This window comes from Atractosteus spatula, chromosome 3 (assembly GCF_055471065.1).
Source record: "Atractosteus spatula isolate fAtrSpa1 chromosome 3, fAtrSpa1.hap1, whole genome shotgun sequence".
Classification (NCBI taxonomy): domain Eukaryota; kingdom Metazoa; phylum Chordata; class Actinopteri; order Semionotiformes; family Lepisosteidae; genus Atractosteus; species Atractosteus spatula.
Genome location: NC_142708.1, coordinates 32918744 through 32939748, shown reverse-complemented (window position 1 = coordinate 32939748; position 21005 = coordinate 32918744). Strand labels below are relative to the sequence as shown.

At 36.5% G+C, this 21005-nt stretch overlaps 1 protein-coding gene across 2 annotated transcripts in view; it reads right to left on the bottom strand.

Annotated features, from left to right (window-relative positions):
* The window catches only part of setbp1 (SET binding protein 1), a 99637-nt gene that overhangs the window by 40448 nt on the left and 38184 nt on the right, over nucleotides 1-21005 (bottom strand). For both annotated transcript variants that reach the window (XM_088911256.1, XM_088911255.1), the window contains one exon: nucleotides 9751-9786. In XM_088911256.1, coding sequence (XP_088767382.1) covers nucleotides 9751-9786 — 36 coding nt within the window. The remainder of the gene's footprint in view (nucleotides 1-9750; nucleotides 9787-21005) is intronic.

Below are 21005 nucleotides of genomic sequence, written 5' to 3'. Positions count from 1 at the left end.
TATTTATAAAACTGAATGTATTTAAGTAAATATTAAACATATATGCAACATAAAGTAGTTAAAAGGAAACTGTGAAAATATTGGTTGAAACAGAAAAGGGATCAATACAAAGGCAGTTGAAGTTCTCAATATATGAAAATATATAAAGTTTTGGGGAAAATATAAAAAGTTCTAGGAAACAATGGTCATATGTTCATAAACCTTTGACAGTTACAGATATTATTTTGTTTTACATATCCTACTTTTTTTCTATATGTTGTTCAGTAAATCACAACCATGGTGGAGAAGTTTTTAAAATGGGGGAAAATCATTGTTTTCATTGTACTTTAAAAACTACGTACATGAAGGGCTTAAAAACACTGTTAGTATTCAATCACAAGGGTTCACTAGTTACAATGATACAGGGAAGTGAAATTGTGCCCCGTTTTCTTGTTAAATTACCTAGTACTCATTATTGTCTGCATTTAATTAGCTTGTTATCAAAGGCTTGCAATTTTCAATAACTAGCATTTGTGCTTAATGAAACAACACAGGCTACTGTCATTCTGTATGGCAAACAGTATAACTTATGTGACCAGGGAATTAGGGGCATGTTAATGACTCTCTTCAAGTGCTTGGTACAGCTATAAAACAATGAGTTCTACATTTCCCAGTCCAAACAGTAGCACTGCCTGTATTCAACTTCAGTGCTAGAATGTTAAAGACATTGACTTTAAAGACAAAAAGGCAGTTTATTGCTGCTTCATTTGAAGATATATGTAAGCCTGCTGCCAAATAACTTTAAACTTAAATAACCTCATATCAATTCAAGGCCAGTGGGATGATAACCTCTGTGTTAATTATTCTCAAGTGTTTCACCAAAAGGAATCCACATTAGGAACCAATAAATGAGACATATTATTATGTACAACAGTGTATTCACAGTAAAATCCTCATTCCTTTAGGGGGTCAAGCTAAATTAACAGAATTAGTGCCAGATAATGAAGGAAATGAAAGTACATTATTATTCGGGGGTCATGCAATGAAGCTGATGGAACCATATTATAAGAGTTCAGATTTTAACCTTCTTCTGCCTGAATTTTCAAATGCCTATGAAATCCAGCCTTCTATATCAAAGCTCATGAAATCTGACAGGATTATAAAGTCCTATGGGAAGTTGTGTCAGAGGAAATGTCATGCCAGCTTGGCTGGGATAAAATGGCAGCCATTTTAACAACATATGCAGAATTTTCAGATTTGTTGTTCTTTGAAATGAAACGCTGTACAAACCTGAAACTTTGGTGGGCCGTGCTAGTCCCAAACTGTGTTCACAAAATGCTAATGGTTTGGCCACCATCTTGGATTTGAGGGAAAAAAACATCTGAAAGACTTTTCTCTGAATGAATTATGTGAAATGAAGTGAAACATGGTACACAGACTGTATGTTGTGCTGTCTGTCAATTGTGTTCATGGCATGATGCTACTTTAAAAACATTGGCTGTTATGAGCTATGAGTAATATTATAATGCATTATATCTTGATTGATTCAAAAGTTTAATTTAATTTAAAACTCTTTGAGCCCTGTGAATGTAAAGATCTGAAGCTAAATCTAAAAATATGCAGATTACATCCTTTATTAATGTGCTTGGACAATTGGAACTAAATTTAGTATTCATAAACTGGGGCATGTTCTCTCAAATTATTTTAGCACAACTTTCCACATAAGTAAAAACGTGGCTGCTACAGGCAAATCAAGTTTCAGGTGTTCTTAAAATATTTAAACATTCATAGAATACAGCCTGTATCTATTGTAGAATGGCTTACAAATAGTCACTAAGCAATAGAAGGCTACAGAAATTACTGAATAAAAAAATGAATAACACTGACTGCTCACATGATTGGGCAGCCAAATAAGACCTTTTACCTTTCCTTCTGGTCAAGTACAAAACCACATCATAACACCTTACAGTTCTTATGGAACGCATACAGTATAGGAAAACATATACAGTATGCTGTAAGAAAGGCATATGGTCAGGGCTACTCCAGAAAACGCATACTGTAGGAACCCACAGATGTGCCAGGTTATGTAAAGGTAAAATGTTAAAACTGCCACATAGCTTCTTAATAACTGCGGAAAGTATCATGGCTACTTTGGAACACATTAAGAAAACCATATACTGTATACTCTATTAGAAAATGTCCTTGTCTGGGGAATGCTGTACTGTATGTCACCTTGGCTTGGGCATATGCACAACAGATTAACCTCAAATTCCTTTGAGTGTTGAAATGAAATATGTAATGAAAATATATATCTTCTGAACTATAAGTACCCCCCAGAAAGTTTCCAAAAAAAGAAAGAAATGTTTGATTTCTCCTGCTGAGGTAGTGGTGAAAAATGAACAGCTATTTATGTCCCGTCATTTGGCCAAACAGCGGTGTGCTTAAAATTGGATCACCGCTGCGGAGTACAGATTTCCATTACGCTCTTTACAGCTCCATTTCCTAAACCTTGCGTAGGGAAGTCTCAAATGACTTTTTAGCAGCATGCTTGATAATTTGAGCTCAAATAGGTTACTAATCACGACTGCTTTCCCTTTCGACCTTGTTGAGCAAAGAGGTTAACCTTTTAGTTTACACAATTTGTGCCACTGCCCTTCTGTCTTCCATCCATCCATTATCGGAAAGTCTCTCATTCCTGGTGAGGGTCGTAACTACTCGGATTCTATCCTCGGAAGCAAGGCGGGACTACATCCTGGACACAAGCTACTGTATTGTTATTGGGATGCCAATCTATTAAAGAGTGCACACATGCGCAAGCAGAGACAATGTGGTGACGCCAGTATTAATCCAGCTACCATGCTTTTTTTAATGGTAAGAGATTTAAGAGTTGCCAGGCACTAGAGCCAACAGCCTGTATTTCATTTCCACAATCTAAGAACCCATCCCACAACAGTTTCACATGCATGCAGAAGTGAGGGGGCCTTGATTTGGAACAGGAAGTGACTAGATTGAAAGTGTCATTAAAGTGTCTAGTCATTCATGTGTGCCACCTGAAAAGTAAACAATTGGATCTCTGCAGAAGAGAAAAAAGAAAACATTCACTAGGGGAGTGTCTGAAAGTGTCATTCCCACCTGTGTCTGTTCATCAAAAATTGATCAACTAGTAAGAGCTGTTCAGTCAGAAATATGGCCCCGCAAGTTGAGAAGAGGCTGGGTAAAGTTGTGTGTGCTGAAATACTTGGATGCCATATGCCTGAAGTAGGGTAGTTCTGTCACTCGGGACTTAAAGAAGAAAATAAATAAATCAAGCAGATAGATCATTTCAGTTATCGATTAGCATCAGAGAGATAGAGCTCAAGTGGAAGGAAAACTAGCCACCAGTGTATCTCCAGGACCATTGCTCTATGGCACTATGGGAAAATGAACCAAATGAGCTTGAATGGCTGAATCATCTCCTCTCATATATGGCCCCTCTGTTGTTCTGTTTCATGTAAAATAAAAGTCAAAAGATCTCTTCAAATTTCTTTGATCACATTTAAAGACTCCCCGCAAAAACTAACATTCATATTACTTGTACCACGTGTTGAGTAAGTTGATGCAACAGCTGCAGATTATATTTTGTAAATGTCAATGAATTTTTTACATTAGTGTGGTAAACTGTGAATAAAAATTAACTGTGTACTTAAGACACTATACATACAGCTTACTAAAATATCTTAAATGTAGCCCCCTACCAAAGACGTTCAGTGATAATGGCCAAAACAAAGAGACTGTTTTGTAAAACACAATGTAACCTCTGCTGTTAACACTTCATTATTTTAATGTTTTGTGATACTGTATATAAATACAGTAAGAAGAAATTTGTAGCTGATGAATGATGAATAAATGGAACTTAAATTATGGCCTCTGTACAGTAGTCTTACTTCTAGTTTAAAACTGTACTTTTATTATAAAGCTGAAAAAAATAAAGCAGAACAAAATACTGTCAAGTTCCAAAAAATAATCCCAATGTTCTCAACGCAAATCCCCATTCAATTTTCATTACTGCCACATTCTGGGAGAGTGGCTCATGAGTGGGTCGATCTACAATAATCAGGAGAACTCTCCCATACAGTGTTCTAACTTGGTGAAACACATGTGCCCCCACTCCCCAGAGATACGTTTGCTTCCAGTAGAATAAACTACTTTTTACAGGCAAGTTTACCAATTTTCTGCAAGCCTCTAAAGACAGGGAACTGGGTTCTTTAATGTAAAAGCAGCCACTCCGCCTGTTCTGAAGGCCCCAGCCCCAGTCTTAAACAGCTGTCTGCAGTCTCACTTTCACCATGCAGCACAATCACAGCAGGAGGATACGGTTTTACAAGGGGAGGGCAAGTGTCAAATTAACTATGCCTGCCTGCAGTCAAGACACACTAGCCTCAGGGAGAGTACCCATCCAAAACCATAACCCCCTGTAAAACTAAATATACGAACTTTTGAAACAGTTTTTTCGTCTAAAAATAAGCCACCTTCCTGCCACAGCCACAGGTCTGCTTTGGAACTACTGCCGTATTTTGATTCCTCATCGATACCTGGGGCGATATTTAACAAATAAACAGTTTTTGGTTTGTAACAAAATATTCTGCCTGACACATACCTCAAAGATATGGATTATTACAATCTTCAAACAATTTTACTTGGATAGAAGGGACGAGATGATTAAAGAGATGGCTGACTGTGCAATACTAGATTGTGATAATTTTTGTCACCACTACAGAGATATTGGGGATCTACATTTACAGGTGTCAACTGTCCCTCAGTCTTCTAAAAACTTTTAAAATGTCAAATCTACATTCCTATATGAATATGAACTCTTCAAGTAATAATAAATTACATTTATATAGTATCGTTGATCCCAAATGATCCTAAAGCACCTATTACTGAAGGAGAGCATCCACCTGGGTGATGTGAGGCAGGTATTCAACTCCATTAGCCTCACAAAACAGCATATCAGATAGATAAGCGAGAAACTGCTTTTTTCATTAGAATCAAGACAGAATATTAGGAAGGACAGATTGTGCATGGCCACTGCATGCCACAGCATTTTTATCACTCAGCAGTCAAGATTTCAGGTCAACGTCTCATCTGAAGAAAATTCCTGTATCCCAGTTCACAAGTTTAAGGGAAGTGGTTTGGAACTCCAGAGGACAGTTACAAATATTAACTTGAAGAGACAGATGCAGAGCCGAAACTAAACTGAAATTTTAAATAAAAAAATAGGCTATCATAGTGAAAATACAATTTAAAAAAATAATTTGCTACGGAGAAAAAAATGTTTCCTCTACTTTGTTCTGTGTCAGTTTAACTTGAATCCAAAGGTTAAGAAAACTGCATGCTTACTGAATTATCCTACTCATATATAGTAATGAAGTTGCATTCCTTGGCTAATAAATGTTTAAAAGAGACATGCTTCTGAGTTTTTATAACTCTTACTAGAAAGGTGAAGTTTTCTTTACATTTTTGGGGTCATTCGTGTGTTTATAATTTGAAGTGACTAATGTCTCCGTGTGTGCAAAATGTTACTTTTTAATTTCAACAATCCCATTAACATTACTATGTTAATTTCTGGAGACTGCACAGCATGTGAAGACACCGATAAAGGAATTTAAAAAGACCAAAGGAAAAAAATCTATTTTAATACAGGCTAGTTATTGATTATACAGCAGTATTAATCTTAGTTTAAATTCATTCTATCATTTTGTGGGTTAAAACACAAATTGTTTGGATAGCATACTTACGGAAAGATAGCACAAGAATCCTCTGCGTTTACCGACATGTTTACCACAGTTTTAGAAGCAATACTGCAGGAAAATTGACTTTAAGGGAACTTGCATAGTACTATCTGCTCAGATATAAGTCTCGGCTCCACCAGCTTTACAACAGTTGTCCTCATTCATTCATGAACATTTGTGACACTAGGAAACAATTTCCTGTTCCAAAAATTGTTGATGGCCCCCCTTAAATAAACTCTGAATTACACTGCATCTGCAAATGGCTTACCAACTTATAAACTTAACTTATTTTTGTGATAATAGTAGTATGCTGAAAGGCTAAGAAAGCACGTCAAATAACATGCTTTAGTCCCAAGAAGATGATAAAATATGTATTTATGTCCATAACCGTAATATTACAAAAATACATTTACATTTACATGTTCTTACAAAAAAAAGTATTTTAAAATACTTATACTTTCATTTATGAAGTTTCATAAAAATTCCTAAAGGATTCTTATTAAGTTGCATGAAACTCAATCAAATGTACTTATGGACAGAAATTAAGGTTGAGAGGAACATACCAGAGTGATGAAAAAGTCTCTGAATTTACCAATGTTTTAAAATACTGGCATTAATTATTGTTTCCATGAGCTGATATTCAGAGTACTTAAAATGTTTACATGATAAGCCACTTCAGATTGAAGCTGCAGAGGAGTTGTCTGGTGATTCATGCAAACCAATAAATGTTAAGCAACATTAACAAAAAAAAATTACTATTTAATGATCATTTTTCTAAACAACTAAATTTGAAAGAAATGTCCATTCAGACAGCCTATTGGAGCCGATGCAGTAGAAAAAGTCTCATGTCCCCCCCCCTCCACAGTCCAATCTATCCAACCTCACCCCTTCAAAAAATAGTTTTGAAACTAACCCTCTTTGACTAAATACCCAGTAGATTGGGTCTTTTGAAGAAAAAAAAACTGAGAGGGACAAGGCAGATGTCCAAGGAAGCTTTCACACAAAGGAGAAAGGGTGGGGAAAAAATTCCCCTCTTCTTTAATAACAAATCCCTCCAAAACAAGTGATTGATATGATCCTCACATAGCTGCCTCGGCTTTGAGACAACACTCCACCCCCCACCCTTCCAGCTTTCTCTTTCTCAGCACCCCCCCCTTTCTCCCTTTCCCCTTTCCAAAAGACCACCCTCCCCTGTGGGAACCACGCTCTCAGAAACTAACCCCCCGAGACCCCCTTGGGTTCTATTGAGTGAGAAGCTCTTCTCTGATCTCTCTCGGCTTTGTGCTACTGGCTTGACAGGTCCAGAGCAAACAAACAAAATGAATACTAACATGCCTTTGTGTCCACTCCGATGAGGAGTACTTAAAAAGTGGGGTGAGGCGTGGGGGGGGAATGGGACTCACACAGCATGCCGCCTAGGAGTCTGATCCCCTCGCAGTTCGCAGCCCCCACCCCCAGTCTCAGCATCTATTCCCACAACTGCTCCCAAGAATAAAGACTCCCATTCATTCCCCAGTTAGAAACATAGGGTTATGGGAGCAGGGGATCCTCTCAAGGTGTGGCAGGACTGATGCTCTGTTTTGCACTGAGCCCCACGTTAAAACCGCTCTGTCAAGGTAGTGTGAAGAGTGAATGGTTTTGGACTATTACAAATAACCTCTTGGGACAAATCCCAGACAGTCCTATCTACCCACTTTCCAAGTGTTCTATTACTTTATTCAAACCTCCACTACACTTGCTGGTTCCTGTGGTACACCATAGTACCAGGGGGGAAGCTGAGGTAAAATACTTCAATTAAAACACATCATTCAAAAGAAAAGTATATCCTGTCAAATATATCACTCACCACGTACGTGCACAAAATCTGCCCACACGTTTAAGTATCCAAAGAGACTTTCAAAAGAAAACCATTTTTAAGCTTATGAGAATTTTATTAAATAATAAATCATTCTTGCTTGATTTTAGGAGGGTTTTGGAGTTTTGAAAGGATACCAAGAATAGAGACCATCTGTTATCTCATTGGATTACAAGACAATCATTTAGTTGCACATGCACAACCACTGTAAATTTTGATGCATGGACACACACACACAAACACCAACGTTAACCAATATCAAGGTGGCAAAAGTCAGATCTCTATTGTGTCCCTATTTTGGCTAATTAAGACAGACTCTAAGTTTTAAAGTACTGAGTAAATCCATCCCTTTTTATACAGGAAATAAATTGTTGAAGACTAAATTGCAGGACTAGGTTTTACTCTTTGCAGTATATTTTGCCAACATTAAAAAATATTTGAAGAAAAGAAAAGAAAAGAGCAGCAAGGAAAATGGAAACACTGAATTATGCAAACATCAGAATCAGTATCTTTATGATGGGAAGACATCACATCAGAGTCATTAATAAGATCATTAGAATAGGTTATTAAGAAAACTGCGCTGATTTTACAGATGTAAGCTTTACAATAAAGGGTGCATAAAACCACACATTACATTTCAAAGGGTTTGCAGGGTATTACAAACAATACACTTTTGAAATTGCTTCCATTACCTAAACACTTGCAAACACAATGTATATTTTTCCATCTAATGTTAAATTTTCACTTAATTGCCTCAATTCAGTTGTGATTATACCCTTTGGCTGTACTACTTGATTGTACCTTTTTGTTTCCAATACATCTATTTACTAATTGCCTCACACAGCTGCCTGAAAGAGTCTTATCTTTCACCTGTCATTTGACAGCTGCAGTTATGCAGCCAGAAAACCAATGAAGACAAACACATCATTTAGCATTCTTCAATAAACCAACTCCGAAAATATGGGCTAGTACACTCGTTTTAAAGTATTTCGTAAAACAGTTACTTTAGATATGTTTTCAGGGGTAAAACTATGAGTTATTTGAATCCATAGAAATACCACCAAGGCAAATCAAACAAAGAGGCAAATTAAAAGTATTGGGTCAGACCTCAAGAACACCAACGCTATTTCCTGCAAGGTGCAGTATTTAGTGCTCTTTAGATCATTAAAAACTTTTGAGATTAATTTATTTTCTTAGAAGAATTTTATTCAAATTTCTCAATTTTAAACAGTGGTTATTTAATATTTTGATTGCACCTCAAAGTGTTTAAATATGATTTTTTTCCCTACCACTTTAAATTATTAGTCATTTCTGCTCTATATTTGTAGTGAGCTGTTTCCCAGAGTTTTCAGCTCACAGAAACATTTTTTCTGACTTACTGGAAAACGAAACCTTTCCAGCAATTCGAAGAGGTCTGGTCTTTCTGACATTACAGAAAAGGAAACGTTTTAAAGGTTCAGGGTTATTTCTGTCAGTGAAAATGCTTGAGGCACTGTAATTGTGGGCATAAAAAAAATGCAACAAAGTAAAAAAAAAAATCCATTCCTGCAAGGCATACAGTCTATGCAATTAACAGTCTGACTGCAATAGCACTACAGGAAGACATTTTCTGCCAATAAGCTGCCAATAAGTTTATGAATTAATAAGGTTGGTTTTCTTAATATTCTTCAATACAAAAGTAGAAAATAATTTTTTTGTAAATGCAGATTATTCACAATGTAGTCCCCTTCAACAGAAATTGTACTCATACTTATTAACTTTTTTAAATATCTGCACTACTGACCTTAGTTCTTTAATTCTTCACTTGCAAAATATACTATATACTATACTGTATACACAAACTTTGAAAGTGACAAAACCTTTTATGTAACACAATTATCAAGAATATAAAAACCTAGGAAATCATTTTCATGTCTTTTGTTTTTTCTCAGAAGGGAAAAACATTAAAATAAATCATCCATTATATATGCCTTAATAGAAAATTCAAGTCATTCCAACTAAGATTTCATTGATTTCAACTAAGATTTCATATTTCTTACAATAGTCCATCATGTAAGATTATGAAACTGAAATCTCAGTGTGTTTTCCCTGATTACAGGCAGATCCTGCCAGGAGTGCTGTGAGGAATTTTGGGAAATCTCTTACCTTCCTGGATGAGTCACCTCTGACATTCTTTGTGAACTGCAAAGCAATTTTAAAAAGAAAAAGTCAACATTTGCTGTGGTTTGCAATGAGTTGCTAAGTGACCTAACATCACCTGTTCAATTTATCACTAATGGTGCATGAACACAGAGAGAGATAAGACTCCATGGAAAAAGTGAGCATGTCCAAGGAAAAAAGGAGAAATAAAGAATCTTCTAGCAAGCTTGTCATTAACTTAACAGAGGGAATATTCACAATGTCATTGCCCATTTTTGGACAGGTTATGTTTTAAAATGCATTTATTCCTTCACCCTCCCCAAGTGCTCAGATCAGTAATGTCCACAAAAATTAAATGTGGATTATGATCTTACAGTATAAGACTCTTCTGCATGCAGAGTTTGAGGTTAGCCACTCTGGTCATCTACACATGGTTGAATTGTGCAAACAGAAATGCCAACACTCAATCATATTGCATTCATACAACATTACCTTAAGAGGTTTAACTACTGTACTTTGATCACATAACATGTTAAATAGTTCTCCCCTGTTATTTATATAATGCCGACTGTAAAGTGTGGCAATTCACCCCTAGAGCTGGCTGTACCGCGTTATGTACTACCAGACTGCGAGGTTAAAGAAGTCTGAAATTTCTGCAAATATGCAAAATGACCTTGATTTTCAGGAACACTGTTCCAATAATTCGGAACGGATTTCTGTGGAATGTTTAGCTGTTCAGAAAACATATGAGAAACTGCCCATTTAGTAGAAGCTGTCTCTTTCCTCCCCTTTAGTTCTGTCAAAATTAGTTGGAAGAAAATTGGTTGCTATAGAAACCATCTTTCCATGACTGCAAAGGAGAAAACTCATGTGCATGGAGTAAGTGTGAAATCTCATGAACTGCAGCTCATATCAGGAATAAGGAAATATCTGGAATATCTCAATGAAAGCTTAAAATGAATTTGTTATAAGTAGAACATGTTATATTCTAGAAAAAAAACTGTACTGTCTTGATTTCTTAAAAAAATATATAAGCTACTTGACTAGGTAAAGGAAAAAATATTAAGAACTAACCATTTAGTTTCTGTTCCCTTGACTTGCACTGAAACAAACTACAATCAACTGTAAAAACAGGGCAAAGATTACACTTCTCCAGAAAAGAGGTGCTATTCACCTATTGTATATATTTACCAGCTCCTGACCACAGACCCCTGCCAATGAGGAATCTCTGTAATCTTGTAGACAAGTGTGGTGAAAACATGCCAGATTACATTAACGAGTACTACAGAAAGTAAAAGGTTCTGTAACAGCAACTCCTATAATGCACCAAGATCTCCCCAGAATCTCTGCAAATAAGCAGTCAACAGTGTTTGGATCCATTGTTTTGACAGACTTGTGACTGATTTTAGCTGATGGATACTCAACTGAATTTAAAAGCTACTCTCATGTCAATGGGTGAGACATTTGATTCATTTATAATATAGCTTGTGAAAAGTACAGCACCCTGTGTAAAACAACAGGGGACATTAAATATTAAAAAGAACAATGAACCCATGGGTTTCTGATGTGAAGCGTAAAGAACTCCCACCAAACTCAACCGAATATCAGGAAAGAACATGTCACTTTGTCTGAACATCTTGTCCTAGGGATAAACTGTGCCTGGAGTTTGTTACCTCACTGCTTATATTTAGCTCGTGACGCAGCTGAAGTCAATATTAGTCAGTCAATAAAATTGCTCCAAGCTACAGAGATGGCTTGGCGTGGGATACAGTGCTGTGTTTTACAAGGAAAAAGAAACCCAAGCAGGAAAGAAAGGAAGGCAGAAGGGTACAAGAGGAAAATCAATCTTTTATACTAGTTTGATATTCTTTTAAAATTGTTTGTACTTTAAGAAACAAATACTATGTAGTACTAATATTAAATGCATAATAGCTATCTCTCAACTGCCTATTCATTTACAGGTACCTTCCCCACTATATCCATCTGTCCCTTTATGATACTTTACCTGATTTATTTTAAAACCTTTCTCTTCTTGATTTTTTCAAAATTAGCAGGATAACTCTCCCTGTACTTTTCATATCAAACATTTGTTAGCTATATGCAAATACTCATGTTCAGACCAACATTTCTTTTAAAGGCACAAAGCACGAAAGAACAGCTACTGACAAGATATGCCTCTCCTGAAGTTAGTTAAAGATGATAAATACTATAATCCTTTTAAAATGTAAAACCATTATGCAAAAAGATAGGACTTTCCTCATTATAATATGCTGACATAAAAATCCTGCTGCTATTCAACATAATGGGGGGTGACACAGTATCAGTGCTCTGCTGTGTTATGGGACATGATCAGCATTATTCTTGCCATTATGACATCTTCAATACGGTCATATGTAAACACATTTAGAGGGCTCTCTCTTAAACTTTAACTGAAAGAATGCAGAGAGCCACTGGAGGATGGCTTAAACTAATAAAAGGGAACCCTTGGTTTTCCCCCCTTAGTAACTAAACAATAGTGCCTTTGTGCGGCAGTGCACTTAGCTCAAAAATAGCTGGTTTTACTCTTCCTTGATATTGATCTTAGACACCAGAGTACTTAGGAGAGCAGGGTCATAGAAATCACCTGCATATCACCTCAAAGGATGTCAGTATAACAGGGCTGTTGGCACTGAACAATTAATATTAAGCGCAAAAAAAAACTATATTATATATTAAATATTTATCTTTCAGATTATTAACAGAATTTGTCTTAAACAACCGGTCAAGGCTTACGGAAGGTAACTTTTATTGTACTCTCAACTTACGTATTCAAAAATAACACTTTTCAAGCTGGATATAGCACAAAAAAGTTCATATATCCTTCATGTTCATGGTGGCACAGAAAATAAAGTAAAGTCAAACGGTCACTGTTTGTATTTAGATAAATTCAGAGCAGAATACAATGAAATTTAGAATACAATGAATCTAGAACATCCACACCATGTAGACTTTTGTGACATACGTTTTCATGCTCGAATTTCATTTTTATTGCACCTCACCTACTGTAGTTTCGTTTTAGCAGAGAAAGTATTTCAGTTTCTGCTGTCTGCCATACTTCATCTGTTTAAAACATTTTAGTAACACCGGCATTTTTAGTGAAAAGAGAGACACAACCATAACTAATCCCACACTATAATGGCCACATTATAACACGGTAGTGCTGTATGAGACAAAAATCATTAATGTACTGAGTTGTAAAAGAGCAGAGCTAAGACAAAATCTCCTTCAGCAGTAAAACATATGTTTGTGTAGGATTTTGTATAAAAAAGTGGCAATACCAAAAATCATACATGCCTTGATAGTCACTAAAAATATATTTTGCTGTCACTGAACACTCCGCAGCTGTTGTCTACAAGTACTATGTACTGTACTGTACTTGAAAGTCAAATGTTTATTTTAATGGAATAAATATGAAAAGGCGAATATGTTTGATCACATTTAAACAAAGACTTCCTTAAAAAAAACGACTCTGGTGATGGCAGTGAAATGATTCGCACTCTCCTTTTCGGTTTCTGAATTTAACTGGCAGCTTTTGTTTTCACCTGGGCACATGACAGGTCCCCCTCCCCTCCACAGAACGGGCAGCTCTGCATTCACCACAGTGTGGGTGAAAGGTCACGGCAAAGAAGCATTCCACAAAGTCTGTGGCACTCACACTGCAGTGTAAAAGGTTTCAGTCTCTCTAATCCTGCCAGCAATTCAAGGATTTGCAAGGACAGTCTGAGCCGTTTCCTTGCAAAATCGTTCAGATAACAGAACATATATTTCTGCGTGTGGTCAGAGAGAACGGCCAGTGGATCCGTGAGGCTCTTTCAAAAATTCCACCACTGATCCCAATTTTTGGCCATACAGTATTTATTTCCCTCCAAAACTTATACTTTTCTACTGTTTATATAAGCACTTTCTTTATATAACAACTATAAGTTGTTGATCAGCAGTGTTATGTTAACTCCTGAGGAAACACTGAGCGTGTGGAAACCAGGCCAATCTTATCATTTTCCACTTTGCCCAAGATAAAGTACATTTTAGACACATTTGCAGATCTACAATATGTGCTGTACTTTCCATCAGAACACTTATTTATGTATCCACATATATGCCATCTTAAGTTTTGTTTAATTGTTTTTGTTGTAACAAATTTACACACACGGGAAGAGACCTTTATGACAGTTTCACCAACCATGAAAATGTTCAAGCAAAAAAAGTTGCCCCCTGGGGTTGTTTTGGAATAGTTTCAAACACTTCAAAACTGATGTCTACACCCCAGCATGCCAAAATTCAGACACCTTTGGTGTTGCACAAGTGTTTATACTAATGAATGTGTCAGGTTTCAAATACCTTTCAAAACAATTAAATTAGGCTGCATTAAACAAAAAAATGGGTTTTATGCTAGAAAGCTGCCAAACAAGACAGTTTCAGTTTTAAAGGCATCCAACTTTGCAGATTCCCTGTTCTTTTAACTCTTTCAATGTAAAAGCCACAAACATGAATGTGATGAAAGATCCTTTTAATAGTCATTTGTAACAGTCATACAGAGATCTGCCTGCTGCTACCTTTTACAGATGAGAGAGGAGTAGGTTTTCCCTCAGCCTGAGCACCCACATGGTGTTCTTTACGTATTAGTTGGCACTTACAAGTTGGAATAGACCATTTTTTTTACAGAGTGTATCCACATCTGTAGCTCATATCTCTACTCTGCTTGCTTATTCACAGACTCCATTCACAGAAAACGTCTCTCACAAACTTGACACCAGCAGAGCTACTACTATTTTTTTCCACAGACATCACCCTTACAAGCAAAATGTTGTACATACACCGTAGCAGTCATTATGTGAAAACGACGGCAGCAATTCACAATGGCGTATACAGCACCTCTAACCCAGAATCTCAAGTTATCGAGGTGTAAAATGCAGAACTGCAAAAGCTTTGACACATCTCTACTACTGCTTTTTAGAAACCCAGATAATATTATACTGGTGATGAAAGACAAAGGTTATACATGTTTAATTTTAAAATAAAACAAGCTCCGACAAAACAACAGAGTACTCCTTCCTTCCTCCTCTGTCATATTAAAAATGACTACCTTCATCGACCCGCACCTTTCATTTTGGTAAAAGTCACCGCCCTCTCGGTCTTCCTTACATCTTCCTTTGATCAGAGTGTAAATGGAGAGCCCTGTGTCTGCCACTATTAATTACTTGCTTTTCAATTGGTGTTCTGAGGAAAGGCTTATCTGAAAAACGATCTGGGCCTGCTGACATCTCAGCGGCGGTGACAGGAACATCTTCGAGTGACAGCTGATTGACCTGATCACGTTTCACTGACAAACTCAATTGCACTTAAGTGAGATCTAGTGAAAGTCAATATGCCAACAGCCCCCTGGCACTACAGACAAATAGGACATATATAGTCAACCTCAACTTTACCGACTTCGAGTTTTCATCTTCTGTAGTTTCAAACAAAATATACACAAGTGATATAGCCGGAATTATGAAGCAGAAAAAAACCTTTTTTTCCCCCCACCCATGGCATCTCTGTTAAATTACTATGTCAGCTTTCTTGAACAACATGGAGATACTAACAATAGGTTATACAGTACATACTTATAGTTGTACTTAAATTAATACTTATATTACTAATATTCAATAGTACATCTTTTGATTTAATATGTTAGAAATCCTAGAAAGTAACAGATCTGGATCAAAAAATATAACTACATTCATTATATCACAATTACTATCAAAGATATACTTTTTTAAATAAATGCACTAATAAATTACAGTGAGAAACTTACAGAAACGTAATTGTACTTAAAACTAAACAACATATAACAAGTTCCAAACAGTCAGATAGACTGGACATCGGTTCAACAGGCTCTAATTTTATATTACGCCATAAACATTCTCCATTCTTCTCTGTCCCTGATTTGAAAAGGAGGTTTCACAGACTCATATAAACTAACCACAAAACACACTGGAGGCCCTTCTTTTCATTTGTACTTCTACACTGACCAGCTGAGAACTTACCGCAGGGTAATGTGTGGTTACTAATAATACCACTTCTACAGCCATCATCCACAACATAGGATCTTCATTAAGAAACCTTCATTGATTAACAGTCCTTCTGGAGCTTAAGAAGAAGCTTAAAAAACATGTTCTATTCTACTCTACAGTCAGCTAAACCAGAACATTACTTTAGTTAAGACCGTTCATTAAGATAATGCGGAACTAGCTCATGAATGAAACGGAAACTAAATGGAAAGCTATTACTAGGTTGCTGGGACAGAACACAGCATGGCTGTTTACATGTAGCTCCTTTGTATTTCCAAATACATTTTAAAAATATAGGACAGAAAGTCATTGTCTAGCTCCCGACATTATTAAATGTAACTGAAAGACTGTACTCTCAATGTCCGTACTGACAAAGGACTTTTTTTCTGTAAGAATCTACACACTGAACACCACAAATAGGAAATGTCGGGTTTAATGGCTGCCGACTCTTTGAGAAAGCCATCTCCTTCACGGAACAAACAAAATGAAACTGTGATATCATAAACAGTGGTATGAAGACTGCAAAAAATGTCCTTCACCAACTGAGGTCTCATAGAGAATGGCATATGTGCTCAGAAGAGCTGCTTACTATGGCATTAGAGTAACAGCTTTCAATGGGAAAGAGAAGGTCGCACTTCAATGAAGACCTGAGATGCCACTGCAATATTATTTTCCACATTCTATCATCAGATCTAAAGCGAATAAGTATATAAGCAGGCAAAGGACTGCTTTTTAAGTGACAGGGTAAGAATGTCAGAAATGTCTAGGAAAAATTCCTAGGTCAGGGGGCCTCAGCAGTACAGCTAACAAACAGGGTGCACAGCAGTGTGCAGGGAGATATGTGATCTGGATAGTGATGGCCTGAGTGCCTGTCACGCAATCCAGTCCACAATCTTAGCTGGAAACCACACAGATGACTGCATTGGCTTTTATACTCCAGTTGGTGTGGGTTGATTCCCTCTTTGCTACACTAGTGACCCTCTGCTCCCGTACCACACAGGGCAAATCCAGAGTCTTTAAAAAGCAGCCTCCAATTCAGCTGGAATGATTCTCTGGTCAACGTTAAAAGATTATGGACTTCAAAAGAGGAGCATGACAGACACATTCCTCTTCAGGTTTCCCGTGATTGTTCTTCCTAGCAGTTAAGGGATAATTGATTTAGGCTTTTCAAATTGTGGACAAAACACACAATAGACCTTTATAGTATATAAAAAAGATTGTTTGAGAAACCAGTCCCATTCTTTGATTCTAAGGCTTTATTTAGATAAGTGTCTTCGCTTTTCTCCAATGGAATATATGGATTTGACAAGAGTCAATAAGTTGCAAGACTACTTCTGAACCTCTGGACTCTACCATCCATACCATATATAAATTAGGAACATCTTAACTGTGCCAGTACCAAACACTTGTCTAATCAATTTTGCAAGTGAAAACAAAACTAAAAACTGTCAATTTAAAGTGCAGTTTCAGATTATTAAGGTGAGGTTTTAAAAAATCTGTGTACTGCAGTCTCACTACTCCATAAGCATTTCAGCATATTGCTTTTGTAAGTTTCAGATCCCTGCAATTCCTTGTTCATCAAAAACAATAAATAATCACTGACAATTTTCTAATAAAGAATATTTCCTGGACAACTCACATTTGGGAGGGTGGAAAAAGCTACCCATTGAAGCTGTTGCCCCAGTTTCAGGATGTGATCCTTGGATGAATTAACTACTAATAACCTAATAACAGGCTAGATACTGTAGGTGGAATGACCTTCACTTGTTTATAACCATTCTTATGTTCTGTGTATGTCACAGTGCTTAACTGCAGCCTATGGCAATATATTAATGAAAACAAACCACTAAATAAAGCTATTTGTTATTTTGTTGATCTTGTAGTCATTAGGGCAGAAACTGAAAGCATGACATAAGTAAGGTACAATGAAGAACAGGATGAAATGCCAGCCAGCTGATAAGTCAGAGTCCATGTTTAAAAATAGTTGAACTATGTTTGCAGAGTGTGGTATTTGGCTATTTAATACTACAGTATGTAGGTTCAGCAACACTGTTTGATTTACCTGTTTGTAATGAGACACACTAAACTCACCTCCTTTTTAATCCCCAAGCTTACTTCCTCATTATGTGAAAACAGTAAAAAAAACAGTAACAGCAGTTTCCAGTTTACAGCAAATAACTAACAATCCATAATGACTTGTCATACAATGGACATACATACAATGCTAGCTCCTTGACGTCCTTCCATTGCAACAGTGCTGACTGGTAGGAAATAAACTGGAGAGACTGTGTTCCCAATGTTATAGGTTTTGTGTGGGGAAACAAGACACCCACCCATCAATTTCATTATTTTGCAATTAAGTAATAAGTAATAGGCTTTCATATATAACTGCTTAACTGCTCCCATCTCATTTCTGCCAGCATAATTTGCAAAACCCATTTATTTGCATTACTACAGAACACATCTGAACAGCAGGTATATATGTGTATTTATTTTCCTTTAATAAAAGCTGCCAGTCAAAGTTGAATAAAACTTGTAGAAATGTTAAGACAGTGTTTTTCTTTACTCAATGCAATACCAAAAATAAGCAGCATTGCTTGTCTGTATTCTTACAATGGCTTGACAGCCACAGAAACAAGGGTAATTGTAGAGGTTTAAAATACACTACTAGACTGTTGATACAAAGCAGTGTTTGATGTTTCTGTGTTTGTAAATGTTTGATATGATGGTACATGGCATTTTAAAAGGTGTTTTTTCTTCTGTAATATATATTTCTGAGACCTATCAAAAGGGAATCTCAACTAGCTTGAGGAATGGACAGGACTTGGAGCAAGTTACAGCAAACCACCTACCACAGATAAATAATCTTGAAAAACATCAACTGAAAGCATGCCTCTAAGTACAGAAAATGTAGCCTGGCTGACTACCAGACCACAATTTCAGTCTTTACTGAGATGAAATTACTGCTATTATTTCAATAATGAAAGGAATAATACACAGTTGTATTTTTTCCATTATAAGTAGAGATGCTATGATCACAAAATAATCAACGTAATTATTTCTTTACTGCATTCAGTCTGGAACGATGCAAAAGGGAAAGTTAACAACTCAGTCCTAGTTAATCTTAACTACATCTGTGTAAGAGGAAACAGATTTAAGGGAGCTTTAAGATCACCCTTCTCTCCTCTGCCTAGTCTTCAGACACACCCATTTCTAGACATTCCAAATGCCTTACCCACCCACATTCTTCAAACATTTCTCTTGTAGCAAAACAGTAATTTGACATCTGTGCAGTGTTAACTGGATCCTGAAGCAAACAAGCGATTTCGTTTAGCACACTCAGGTAAAAAAAAATAAACAATGACAACCCCAATTTACCACCAATGAACTAACAATTCCTTTGTGTCAAACTCATGCCAGTAATTAAAATATCACTTCAGGTATTGTTTTGACAACAGTTACCTGAAACCACCTTCCTCAATCCTTTAAAATAAATGTTTTTAAGCTGACATGTTTGAAAATATATCAATACAACCCGTAACCTTTCAATGATCTGCTCTAAATTGTTCATGCTTTCTTTTAAGTGTCACAATTATCCAAATTCTTTGCACAGAAATCAACACATATCTTTAAGCTTAAGTAAAAACTTGAAAGAGATCATTCCATAAACACACTTAAAAAGAATTTTTTCTGCTATAAATAAGTATAGACTACATTACTTTGTAAACATTTAGTGATTGGTGTTCTATGCTTACGCTGAGGCCCTTTTATATGTAAGAGTTAGTACTCTTAGGATCTGGGTAATACCAAGCTGGATAGTTTGCAGTGATTTATAACCTGAGATTCTGCATTCCCAATCACCACATTCCACTTTGAAATAGTGAACCGCACATAGACAGACACAGTGGCACTATCTCTCTCATCAGAAGCATTCCTGCTAAAACTATGTTTATTACTCTCCAAATCGCACTTAAAACTTAGATGCATCTCAATGGTGCTGGAAGAAACAGATCTAGCCCATGACAATTTTATTACCTCTGCAAGAGAAATTACTTTTTGTTGCAGGTACAAGAGATTTAAGGACAAATAAAGCAAAAGTAATAAGAAAAACGAAAAAAACTTTGAGCAATTGAAGATCAGAATCTCACCTAATATTTCAAAGAGTCAGGTCTAATCTATCACAACACTCAGTAACTTAAATCTTATTGGAATCTGTAAATAAACTTTTATTTTACATAGGCAGGGTCCCTGTGATTTATGTTAGGTATTAACTGATGCCTTTAATTGATTTATGTAGACTGTCATTTACCTCTTTCTACAATCAGTCCTTGGTTTTAAAATAATTCTACTTAAGGTGTACCTTTCCTGCTCAACCTGTTTAGTAGTCCTGCTATGAACAGGTGATCCAATTAATGATGAACGGACACAGATGAAAATGATAATGACTCCCACAGAGCCAAATTGGTTATATTTGAACAAACGCACCTCAATGTAGGGGGTTCTGAAACTAAAAAAAAACGGTACAAGATTGATACCATTTACAAATCCCAATCGCTTCTTTAGAGGTCAAAACAAATCCATTAGCTTCCCTCAAATGGAGCACTGAAACATGCCTGTGATTAAGATCTCCACTGGAACAAACCTGCAGAACCTTTGATCTGCACCAGCTCTTTCTGGTTGAATGATTTTATGTGTTCACACAAAAACATACTATGATGAAAAATGTTTAGAAATGCACAACAACAGAACAACAGATAAAGGTAGCACGAATAAGCCAATCTTCGTTACTCAATGGGAGATTTAGAAGGGAAAGCTTTGAAGGAATGGCTACCTTCATCTAGTGACACTGACGCAAACTACCCAATCCTTCCTTACCAGCATACAATTATTTGCACCCCTGCACTACACCCTTGGCTTAATCCACATGGGAAACTGACAGTTTCACTTCATGGTCAGGAAGTCATCCACTGGTTTAGCACCAAAAAGTGCTACAATATCTTTACATAACTAGGTTGTGATGTGAAGATGCATGGAGCTCCTGCACTGAAATTAATGTCATAACCTTTTTGTTTCATCTGAAACACAATACCGTGGATCATACCGCATTTCACCATAATATCTCCCCTTGGCTTGTCATAAGATATATGCCAAAATATATGCCATAAGACATAC